Source organism: Otolemur garnettii, unplaced genomic scaffold (assembly GCF_000181295.1).
Source record: "Otolemur garnettii isolate 467f Iridium unplaced genomic scaffold, OtoGar3 scaffold00233, whole genome shotgun sequence".
Classification (NCBI taxonomy): domain Eukaryota; kingdom Metazoa; phylum Chordata; class Mammalia; order Primates; family Galagidae; genus Otolemur; species Otolemur garnettii.
The window spans coordinates 738,419-750,677 of NW_003852628.1; the positions used below are offsets into that span (position 1 = coordinate 738,419).

Sequence of the window (12,259 nt, forward strand, 5' to 3'; positions counted from 1 at the left end):
CCGAGCCAGAGACCTGCTTTCTAATTTCCATCTGCACTACAGTCCAATTTCTCTTAGCCCTCTTGCAATTCCCTTTAGACCATCTGGATTTAGACAAACTTTACCTCCTGGTTTCTGGAGAACAACTGCCCAATCTCTACTGGAAATGCTGTTTAATTTTTAGCAGACCTACTACACCACTCTTTTCTGCCACTACCTGATTTCTGCATACCATGCAATTGGTCCCTCTTCTGTCTGGATGTTACTAATCCTTCCTGATCTTAATTTTGACTGCTCCACAGCCTGATTTCTTTCTGCTCTGCTGTCCACAGATATCCAGGCCCTCCCACCTGCCCCAACAGCCACTAGCACCCCACCTGGGACACAAGGAGCTGCAGGTCATGCTCAAAGGCTCTCAGGGCTCTCTGCATGGAGCTGGCACTGGGTCTTGGCTCCGGTGGGGCAGTCAGGCGGGGCAACCGCCTCCGTTTCTCCTCGATCTGTCCCTGAAGCTCTCGGGCATCACTGAAGAACTTATGCAGCTCCCGAGAGGCAGCCAGCAGCTGGGCCCGTGTACCCATGAGCTCCAGCAGCTCAGCCCAGGCCTCATTCAGCCCATCTTTCCACTCAGCCATGGTGGCTGCTGCTGTATGGCCGCACTCGATCAGCTCATCCACCATCTGGTTCACAGCTGCCAGCCGCTCCCGCCCTGCTGTGCCAGTCTCATTGGCAAACTCTGAGAATTTCTCCTGCAGCACCTGCCACCGGGAAGTGGAGGAAACAACAAAGTGGGCAAAGGGGCTGAATACACTAGACCCTTCCAACATATCATTGTGATCATCAACATCATAAAAAATATCAGGCCAGCTTCAGTGGGATTCACCTGTAATCCCAGCACTCAAGGTAGGGAGACTGCTTGAGCTCAAGAGTTTGAAACCAGCCAGAGCAAGAGTGAGACCCCAACTCTACTAAAAATATAAAAACTAGCCAGGTGTCATGTTGGGTGCCTGTAGTCCCAGATGCTCAGGAGGCTGAGGCAAGAGGATTGATTGAATCCAAGAGTTTGAGGTTGTTGTGAGCAATGATGACACCACGGCACTCTAACCAGGGTGACAGAGTGAGACTCTGTCTCGAAATAAATAAATAAATAAAAATTAATATTAAAAAATAATATCTAACACTTACTGAATACCTACTCTGTATCAATAATAGTAATCGCAATGATAAAATAAGATGATAATACAAGTTAATGTTGTATTGGGCACTGTGTGTGAAAAGCACACTCCTAAGTGCTTTACATTATAGTAAGTTACAGTGGAGCCGTGAGGTGGTGCTATTATTACCCTTGTACTATAGATGGGGCAACTGAGGCTCAGAGAACCTTGGCACCATACTCATGGCCCCTGGTATCACTGTTACTAATGATGCTCACCGAGACATGCTCGAAGTCCTGGCCAAGCTCAGGTGAACCAGCCACCACCTCCTTCTCTGCGATCCAGTGCTCCAGCTCGTCCACCTGGCGGCTGAGCTGGTACAGCCAGTACTGCTGCTCCAGGCCCACCCTGCGCTCCTCACCCAGCTCCTTGAGCGCCACATACAGGCGGTCCACCTGAGACTGCCGCCGGCTGATCTGCTCGCTGATGGGTGACAGGGAGGGGCAGAGATGGAGCCCCCTGAGACTTCTGGGGCAGAGTTTGGAGCCCCTATCTCCTCCCTCTCAGAGCAGGGCTGTGTTTTCTCTGTATCTTCAGGTAGGGTCAAAGTCCTCTCACATTCCTCCTGGTGGATTCTATTTTCTGCAAGTCTTGATTCAGCCAGACTTGTATCTTGGCACCCAGGGCAAGCTCTGCTTTTTTAGCTTGATGAGTTCACCCCTACCCCAGCCTGACTGAGTTTGTATTTACAGCCCCACTCCTCTCTCATCCGGTGAGCTGTGGGGGGCTCCAGACTTCCCCTTTGGATCTCTAGCCAATGTACCCCCAGTCCCAATCTCCTGCTAAATCAGAGGTCTCTTCCATATCCACTCTCAGATCCGAGCCCTGGGCCAGTTCTGGGTGCTCAGTGAGGCAACACCACCCCCACTGTACCATGAGACCTGAGGCCCTGCCTCCATATCGAATCTCAGCAGTACAGGCTCTTCCCTCCTCCCAGACACTACCCAGACAGTGGGTAGGAGGAGGATCTATGTCTATCTGGAGTGATGACTTCTCTGATTACTTCCCCCTTTCTCCTACAACGAGGCCTCACCACATTCAAGGCCCAGTGCTCCTGGCCCCACCCTCTCAACCATCCCTGGGCTGTGCCCACCCCTTCCCCACCCACCTCACTCCAGCCCCGCCCTCTTGCCAAAATCCGAGGGGCTCCCGCACCAAGCAAGGAGGATCTTTCCCATCCCAGTGTCCAATTCTGGCCCTGCCCCACCTTCCAACAGCGAAGCTTTAGGTCCTACAGGACCACTCCCTGGGAAGTGGTCCCGCCCGCCCACCTGTCTGGGTGTCCCATCTCCAGCAGCGCTCGGCACTGGCGCGACAGCTGCGCGATGCTTTCCTCGTAGTTCTCCACGCCCTGCTCCAGCTGCAGGTGTTTCTTTAGCAGCTGCAGGGTGCTCTGTTCATCCTGCAGGCACACGGCGCCCACGATGAGGCAGCAGTGGCGGCCCTGGGCTCCAGTGTCCCCAGGCCCCCCTCACCCCCAGCCCGGGCGCACCTTGCCCTTGTCCTCACTCATCATGAGCAGCTCCTGCTCGCCCAGCCACGCTTCCACCTCGGCCACATCGAAGTAGTACTGCTCCACTTGGAAGGCAGCGTCTAGTGCCTGCTGCCGCCGCTCAGCTGCGTCCCGCAAGCCAGCCCAGGCGCTCTGCAGCTGGTCCAGGCCGCAGCGCACGGCCTCCGCCTCCGGGCTGCGCAGCGAAGCCAGGGCAGCTGCGCGCTCCAGCACTTCCTCCAGGCGCCGCCCGTGCGCCTGGATCTCCCGCCGCAGACCCTGAGAGCGGGAGGTACCGGGTGAGGGTGAGAGGAGCGTTCAGAGGCCCCGCAAAACCATGTGGCCCTCTGCGACTGGCACAGCCCCCGCAGCTGACAACAAGCACTCCCGTATCGCTCACCACGTGCCAGACACCGTGTAAGCATTTTGCGGATACTCGCTCACTCATACACCCAAGTTGCAGGTGTGAAAACAGGCACAGGGGGCCAAGTACAATGTCTCAGAACAAACAGCTAGTAAGAAGTGACAAGATTTGACCACGTAAGTCTGGCTCCAGAGACTGTGCTCCGCAAAAAACAGCAGCTTGCTGATCCAAGATAGGACCTAACAAAGGTCTGAGGACCAGGCGGCTTAGCAGGAGAGGTATTTACATACAGTGAAGAGCACAAATCTTATAGGTACGACTAAACACACTTTGACACACGTCACACCCGTGTACCCAGATCAAGATATGGAACAGAACACTTTCTTTTTTTGAGACAGTCTCACTCTGTCCCTGAGGTGAGTTTGGTAGCATCATAGTTCACAGCAACCTCAAACTCCTGGACGCAATTGATCCTCTTGCCTCAGACTCCCCAGTAGCTGGGACTACAGGCACCTGCCACCACAGCCCACTAGTTTGTTATTTTTTCCTCACTCTTGCTCAAGCTGGTCCTGAACTCCTGAGCTCAAATGATCCATGTGCCTTGGCTTCCCAGAGTGCTAGGATTACACGTGAGCCACCCCGCCTGGCCAACATAGGGAACACTTTCATCTCCCCAGAAAGTTCCCTCAACCAGCTCTGTACTTGCTGAGTACCTTATTTAAGTTCTCGTGTGCCTCAGTTTCCCCAATAGCCAAATGGAGATAATAACAGCCAACACTTCTTGAGTGTCTCTTACCTGCCAGATGCTTTACTAAGGGCTTTATATAATGCAGCCACACATATCCCCATCGGCCAGACAGCAGCATCATTCTCAGTTTACAGATGAGGAAACTGAGGCACAGAGAGGGGGAGGAACTTGCCAAAGTCACATGGCTAGTGGTAACCTGCAAAGATCTATTTTGTAGCACTGTAATGAGGCAATAAACCGGGAGCACTTATAACTGAGGCTGGCATGCAATAAATGTGCAATCACCATTAGCTGTTGGTATTTGCTTGACAGCCCATGTATCCAGCACACTTATCACACACACAGCCAAGTATCTGCAATTTTGAGCATTAAGTGCACTTGATTGGTTTCAACCCAAAATGATGGGCCAGTTCTGCTTGTTCCCAATGCTGCTGACAGCCAAGAGTATGTTCATCAAATAGAAAAATAAAATCTAAGAAAAACTCCAGTCCAGGCGTCCTCAAACTACAGCCCGCAGGCCACATGCAGCCTGCCTAGGACATTTATCCGGCCCGCTGGGTGTTTTTGCTGCCACTGCCTGTCCTGCTTAGCAGCCAACTCGTCCCAGGGCCCGCAGTCTGGCCCTCCAACAGTCTGAGGGACAGTGAACTGGCCCCTTGTTTTAAAAGTTTGAAGTTTGAGGACCCCTGCTCCAGTCTCCTAAAGAACTCCATCTAGCACAACACAATCACAAACTTTCCAAATTAATTTGTGGCCCCACCTCTCCAACATCCTGTAGTGTCCTATTCTCCCAACTTACATTTTTGGTAGAATGAGGATAATGACAGTATCTACTTTATAGGGCCATTCAGGGGATGAAATCATCAACATAGCTCCCTAGAACAGTATTTAGGATGTCTGTAATCCATACGTGATGATCATTAGTGTTACTGTATCTCTCTTAGGTTTCTTACTTTGAGCTCTGGGGAAAGAGTTGCTTTGACCAAAGGGTTTCTCTGCTACACAGTTTGAGAATCACTGCTCTAAACCAACTCTATACTTAATTAGATGTGGAAATTGAGGCCTAGAGGGATAAGCAGATATCCAGAGACTTTAGGGACTCAAAGCCCCTGCCCCACCTTGCTCAGCTTGGGGGTCAGCACCCTCTTGTTTATTGTCTTTGTCCTTTTTGTTTGTTGTTTTACTTGTTCCTTGCCCCATAGCTATTCTCCTTACTTCTGGTCATAGGACCCATAGGATTTTCCTTTAGGGGACTCCTTTGCCTCCATCTCAGCTCAGGTAATTAAGGCAGGTTCCAGGAGAGGGTCCTGAGCCCAGGCCAGGCTAAGGACCAGACAAAATCCCTGGTGATTATGATTAATTCAGGGATGGGCATGTGACTCAGGTTGAGCCAGTGGGAATTATCCCTGGGATTATACAGTACTGCTGAAATTACTGAGAGGGAGAAATTCTTTTCAGTTTTACTGGTGGGATGTAAAACTGAATCTCCTGTGTGCCTTTTATCACTAGGGCAAAAGAGCTGGCCTGAGAACAAGCTAACATAGAAATAAAAAACATCCAGAGAGAATCATGAAAATATCTGGAAGCACCTGGATACACCTATACCTGCCATCCAGTCTTTTCAATTACAAGAGCCAATACTCACTTTTTTTTTCTTTTCTGCCTTTAAAATCCTTGAGCTGTTTTCTATCACTTCTATCCAAATGTGTCCTAATCCACCCCTCACCTGGCTCTGCTCACCTGGTTCTTTTTGATGTGCTGCTGGACAGCCTGCAAACCACTGCCTCGCTCTGTCTGCATGGCCAGTGGCAGCCGCTCCTGAACCCATGCCTGGAGAGGACACAGGGAGCAGGTGAGGAAAGAATGTACCCAAGGACCCTGCTGAACATTCAGCCTTTTGCATAGGATCCAAGACCCTTCCTCGCTGAAGAGCCTGGTCACATCTTCAGCCTCCTCTCCCTGACTTTGAACCTTGGCCTGTAGTTGCCTTCTCTGGGTTCCCACAACTCTCTAAACTCCTCCATCACCTTCCTAACCACCCTGTCATCACTGTCTGGGGTCAAGTCTGTTTTCCTCCTCAGACTTTGAGTCCTGTATGGACAGCAACGGGATCTGCCTTAAGTTACCCCTGTAACTCTTATCCAAGGCTGGGCCCAGAATGATCAAGTGAGCAAATTAGAGAGTGAGAGAATCAATGAATGAATGAGCAAATCGGTGACTGAAGGAGGAAATGAACAGACAAGTAATGAGTGAATAAATGAGTGATAAGTAACCAAGCAGAAGGAGAAAAGATGAATAAGTGAGTAATGAATAAATCAATGAGTGGTTGAAAGTGAGTAAATGAAATGAACGTGAAAGAGTGAATGACTAAATGGGTAAAGGACCGAATGACCGAGTCCATCAACGTATCAGCAGGAGAATCAGCCCCCTCCACCCTGACCCTTCCCCGCCTTGCCCCTGCCCCTGCCCCTGCCAGCTGGCCCGCCCGTGGCCTCACGCCCCGCCTCTCTCATTACCCGGTCCGGCCCCATATCCCCGCGCAGGCCCTCACCAGCTCGTCGTCTAGGTCGTGCGCCACCTGGTGCAACTCCTTGGAGGCGAGCAGCAAGCGGCGGCGCTCCTGCAACGGCTCGAGCAGGCGCACCAGCCGCTCACCCACCGCGTTCTGCCGCTCGCCCACCAGCTCCTTGCTCGCGGGTTCCAGCGGCAGCGCCGCCGTCTGCGCTTGCAATTCTCCCACCTCGCGGTACCACTCCTCCACCTGTGACTCCATCGACTGTGGGAACAGGGGCAGGGTCAGCGGGCCCCACCTCCCTCCCGATCCTGCTGTGGCTCTTCAGTACCCTCAAGGGTGACAGCCAAGCCTCTCACCGTGGCCCACCATTCCATTCTCCCCTTGCTCAATCCCCTCCAGAAGCGCTGCCCTCCCAGTGGTCCTGCAATACACTAGTCCCTGTCTCGGAGCCTTTGTCTTTGCTGTTGTCTCTGCCAGGCATGCTCTTCCTTGTCAATCAGATTTCATTTCAAATATTACCTTCTCAAGGAGGTGTACCTGATCTCCAGAACGAAAGTGGTCCATTGATTCTCAGATCGACCCTTAAAAGTTGTATCCTTGTTTTACAGAGGAGGAAACTGAGGTCAAGAGAAGTAATTTATCCAAAGAGCCAACCTTTCCAGATGTCAAAAATAAATACAAAGCTAGAGTGATCTGGATGGTTGATGTGCAATAGAGATAGACAGAAAGTGCAAAACCAGATCCAAGCACACAGGAAAAATCGTGTATTTTATAGATGCCATTTCAAATCCCCAAGGAAAAGAAGGATTATTTAATGAATGGTCACGGGGCCAACTGGCTAACCAATTTAGCTGGATCCTTTCCTTGCTCTTTACACTGAAAACAATTCCAGATGGATTAAAGACTTAAATGGAATAAGTAAATCCATAAGGCACTAGAAGAAAACCTGGGCAAAAACTTTTATAACCTTGGGATGGAGAAAACCTTTCCAAGCATAAAAACCATAAAGGGAAAGATTTACAAATTTTACCACATAAAAGTAAAAATACTACAGCATGGACCAGAATTTCATAGATGTAGTTAGAAGGCAAATGACAAACTATAAAAAATATTTAATATATATTAGAGCAAGGAACTAGCCTAACAGTCAACGAATTCCTCTTTCCTGCTTCCTTTGGTTCCAACACACTTACCACCATCGGACAACTTTGTCTCTTTACTTATGTGCTTTTCCTTGGATTTCTGCTTCTAGAATATGAGCCCCATGAGGGCACGGAGTGTATGACATTAACTACTGTATTCCCAAGAGCCTAGAACAGTGCCTGGCACACAACAGACCTTCAATTGACTTCTTTTCAACTATGAATGGATGACATCAGCAAATGACTGCCCCAAAGAGAAATGGGCACCAGATGTGAACAGGCAACACACAGGAGAAAAAAGCATATGAAAAGATGCTCAGTCTTACTAATCAGCAGAGAAATGCAAATTAAAAGAAGACATCCTTTTCTATTCATCAGATTAGCAAAAGTATAAAAAAGGATCAATAGCATCTAGTGTTGGCAAAGATGATGAAATATAAGCACACTGAGCCACTGTCTGTGGTGGTGTAAATTGGTAGATCCTTTCTAGAAGGCAATTTGGCAGGTTCCTGCATCATAAATGCGCATATGCTTAACCTAGAACTTGCACTTCTAAGAATATACCTAAAGAAATACTGGCACAAATGGACAAACATGTTTGTCCCAAGACAGTGGTTCTCAACCTTCCTAATGCGGAGAATCTTTAATACAGTTTCTCATGTTGTGGTAACCCCCAACCATAAAATTATTTTCGTTGCTACTTCATAACTGTAATTTTGCTACTGTTATAAATCGTAATGTAAATATCTGGTATGCAGGATGGTCTTAGGCGACCCCAGTGAAAGAGTCATTCAACTCTCAAAGGGGTCTCAACCCACAGGTTGAGAACAGCCATCCTAAGATGTTCGTTGTAGCAGTCTGTAATGGAAAAGCATTAAAACAACTTTAATCCCCATCAAAAGTGAAATGGTTAAAACAAATCCATATCAATATGGAATAATGGCCCAAGAGTTTCTGTTAACAAGAAGAAGCAATTTAGAACCTAACTATGAATATATATTTGTAGTGAATTGTACAGGCAATAAAGATTCCCTGAAGTAAACAAGAAATTAACAGAGAATTTAGTGAGTGGAGAACAGAGATGAAGAAGAGAATTTTCACATAGGATTTTTAATATGGTTTTTGATATTTGAACCAGGGAGATTTATTCAAAAATTTAAATTAAACGTGAAAGCAAACATGTACAGAAAGGTTTAGAAGGGTGTACATCAAATAATAATTGAGGTGCCAAAGGGGAGGCAGATTGCAGAGATTTGTTTTACTGAAGACTTCTAGGATAATGAAATCTTTTACTAAAATAATATATTTATATATTACTCATGTGATTCTAAACAGATGAAGGAAAACCTAGAGAAGAAAACAAAATAATAATAAAGTAAGTGGTAACAGATGGCAAATGACTACAGACCAAAACTCAAAACCAAGTCAAAGACTTTTGATCCAAGGTTCCATAGAACACAGTCGTTAGTTTTGCCCGCCCAACATCTACCCCTACTTTCCAAGAACGTCAAATTTCAATCTCCCATCTTGAGCTTTCTGAGGGAATAAGGAAACGCAGATTTCCAAAAGTGGTCGCATGATCCTGGCTTGGCCAATCACAACATTGAAATCACTCTGGCGACCTGGGATTGGATGAGAGATGGTCATGTGACCCAAGCTGCACCAATGAAAACACTTACCACTTTTACACGAAAAGTGTGTGTGCTTTCCCCCTGGGTTCCTAAGCTGGTAAAATATAGTCCTAGGCTCCTGGGCGCCATTTTGCCACCACCAGGGAAGAGACTGCCTGACAATGAGGCCAATAAAGAAGAAAGCAGGGCTCAGAAATGGAGACAGACAGATTCCTGTGGACATAATTTGAGTAGCTAATCCAGCAATTCCTAAAGCTGCATACCCTCTGAAGTTTTCAGCTATGTAAACCAATAAATTCCCCTTTTACTCTAGGGGGGAATTTTCATATGCTTTTTTCTCCTGTGTGTTGCCTGTTCACATCTGATGTAAAGTCAATATGGGTTGGAGTCCTTAGGAACTGCACTCCACAGAGTCCTGATACAGTTCACAATCTATAGGAGTCACAAAAAATGGGTAAAATTCCTCATAACAAGTCAAACCCATGTAAGATGGAAATTTTAAAAGCACAATTATAAGCTGCAAAAATCAGAGAAGAATAAAATAGTCATCCCAGAACCACCTTCAAAAATAATTATTTGCCCACAAAACCAATGTAGCGATGTGTAGAAAAATTACAACACATTAGAATTCAGGAAGCTGGCTCGGCACCTGTGGCTCAAGTGGCTAAGGTGCCAGCCACATACACCTAAGGTGGCAGGTTCGAATCCAGCCCGGGCCCGCCAAGCAACAATGACAGCTGCAACCAAAAAATAGCCGGTAGCTGTGCAAGTAGCTGTGGTCCCAGCTACTTGGGAGGCTGAGGCAAGAGACTCGCTTGAGCCCAGGAGTTGGAGGTTGCTGTGAGCTGTGATGCCATAGCACTCTACCCAGGGGGACAGCTTGAGGCTCTGTCTCAAAAAAAAAAAAAAGAATTCAGGAAGCTTTTTTTTTTTTTTTTTAAAGACAGAGTCTGCTCTCCTACCTGGACTACAAGAGAGCCATGGCATCAGCCCAGCTCACAGCAACCTCAAACTCCTGGGCTCAAGTGATCCTCCTACTTCAGCCTCCCGAGTAGCTGGGACTACAGGCATGCATCATATCACCATGCATGCCTGACTAATTTTTCTATTTTTAGTAGAGACAGGAGTCTTGCTTTGCTCAGGCTGGTTTCACACTCCAGAACTCAAGGGACCCTACTCCTGCCTTGGCTTCACAGAGTGTTGGGATTACAGGCATGAGCCACCATGCCCAGCCACAAATTCAGGAAGGTCTTAAAAATTATCTGAAATGTCAAGGTTATAGGTTTCAGCTCCCCAGTAGATGAAAATCTCTCCAGAACATCTCCATCCAGTGACTGCCTGGCCTGAGAGGGAATAATTCCAGGGATTGGTGCTCTTCCACTTATACAAAAATTCCACATATTTTGAAAATCCACTTAATGTATGATGGATTTTTGGCAAACATGGGCAAAGGATACAGAAGTATAATGGTCATTAAACACATAAAGAGATGTTCAGCCTCTTTCAATATGCAGATTAAGTGCAAATTAAAATAGCAACAAGATAGACTCTTTCACCTTTCACATTATCAGGGATGAGAAAAGTACCTAATGATGGTGAATTCATGGGGAGAAGGCTTCTGTCGTATGGCTGCTGTCATATGACAGGTGTGAAAAAGCTTCTGCCTTTTCAGGAGGATACTTGGCAATATCCACCCCCAAATTTTAATGCGTCTACCTCTCAGCCCAGAAATTTTACATTGAACACCATTTCTAGAGAAGCACTTGCACGTAGGCTCAAATACATATGGACAAGGATGTCTGTTGCAGCATTATTTATACCAGCAGAAGACTGGAATCAGCTCACAGGTCTCTCAAGAGAAGGCTAGTTAAAGACCGACTGTCAAACCAGCCCGTGAAATATTCATCAAGAGTCTAAAAGAACAGGGTATATATCCATATTTTGTGACAAGGAAGGGTGTCCAGAATGTTTTGTTGAGTGAAAAAGGCAATTTCTCGTATGATTACATATGCATACCATATGTATATGCATAGAATATTTCTAGGATAGAAAGGAAACTGTTAAGAGCAGTTATATCCCTGAGGAATGGGACAGTATGTGTGAAGGGGGAAGAAAAATATTTTACTTTTCACGTTATACCCTTCTGTTTGAATTTTTTTTTTTTTTTAGACAAGGTCTTGCTCTGCTGTGTGGGCTATAGTCTAGAGCAGTGTTTTTCAACCTTTTCTATGTCACAGCACACTTGAACCTATAGTTAAACTTCCCAGGCACACTTAAATGTTTAAAAAAAAGGTAAAAAGAAAAACAGAATATACTTACTGTACTTTGAACTTCTTTCCAAAATAATTTAATTAATGATCTTTAAAAACTTTTTGAGGTACACCTAAGATCCTCTCATGGCACACAGGTTGAAAATCACTGGCCTGGCTGGGTGCGGTCACTCGTACCTATAATCCTATCACTCTGGGAGGCTGAAGCAGGTGGATTGCTTGAGCTCAGGAGCTCGAGACCATCTTGAGCAAGAGCAAGATCCTGTCTCTAAAACTAGCCAGGTGTTGTGGGAGGCACCTGTAGTCCCAGCTACTCAGGAGGCTGAGGCAAAAGGATCTCTTGAAGCCCAAGAATTTGAGGTTGCTGTGAGGTATGACACCATGGCACTCTACCCAGGGCTTAAGTAAGACTCTGCCAAAAAACCCCCAAAAAACCAGAAAAAAAAAAACCTCACAACAGCAAGATTAGAGAAGACAAAGATGTGTGTTTCATTCACAAATGGATCCTAGTGGGCCTGGCCCAAAGCAGGTGTTCTGTAAATGTGTGTTGACTTAGTCTGACTGATCATTCACCATGCTCTTCTGCTAATCTCAGCTGGCCAGTATTAAAGATTTAAAATGTTTATTTTTTTTTAATATGAAACATTTCACAAGTTTGCTTTTCATCCTTTTGCAGGGGCCAGGCTAATCTCTGTGTCATTCCAATTTTATTTTACTTTTATTTATTTATTTAGTTTAGTTTTTGTAGAGACAGAGTCTCACACTCTACCCACAGTAGAGTGTGTGGCATCTCAGCTAACAGCAACCTCCAACTCCTGGGCTTAGGCAATTCTCTTGTCTCAGCCTCCAGAGTAGCTGGGACTACAGGCACCCCCACAATGCCCTGGCTATTTTTTGTTTGCAG

At 46.8% G+C, this 12,259-nt stretch overlaps 1 protein-coding gene and 1 pseudogene across 1 annotated transcript in view; both read right to left on the bottom strand.

Annotated features, from left to right (window-relative positions):
- SPTBN4 (spectrin beta, non-erythrocytic 4) overlaps positions 1-12,259 on the bottom strand; it is an 80,605-nt gene that overhangs the window by 14,805 nt on the left and 53,541 nt on the right. The window contains exons 20-25 of the mRNA XM_003802104.3: positions 6,349-6,573; positions 5,538-5,627; positions 2,686-2,964; positions 2,465-2,595; positions 1,412-1,616; positions 357-737 (exon numbers count right to left, since the gene is read on the bottom strand). Of these exons, the coding sequence (XP_003802152.1) occupies positions 357-737; positions 1,412-1,616; positions 2,465-2,595; positions 2,686-2,964; positions 5,538-5,627; positions 6,349-6,573 (1,311 nt within the window). The remainder of the gene's footprint in view (positions 1-356; positions 738-1,411; positions 1,617-2,464; positions 2,596-2,685; positions 2,965-5,537; positions 5,628-6,348; positions 6,574-12,259) is intronic.
- On the bottom strand, positions 11,987-12,076 carry LOC111722302 (annotated as a pseudogene).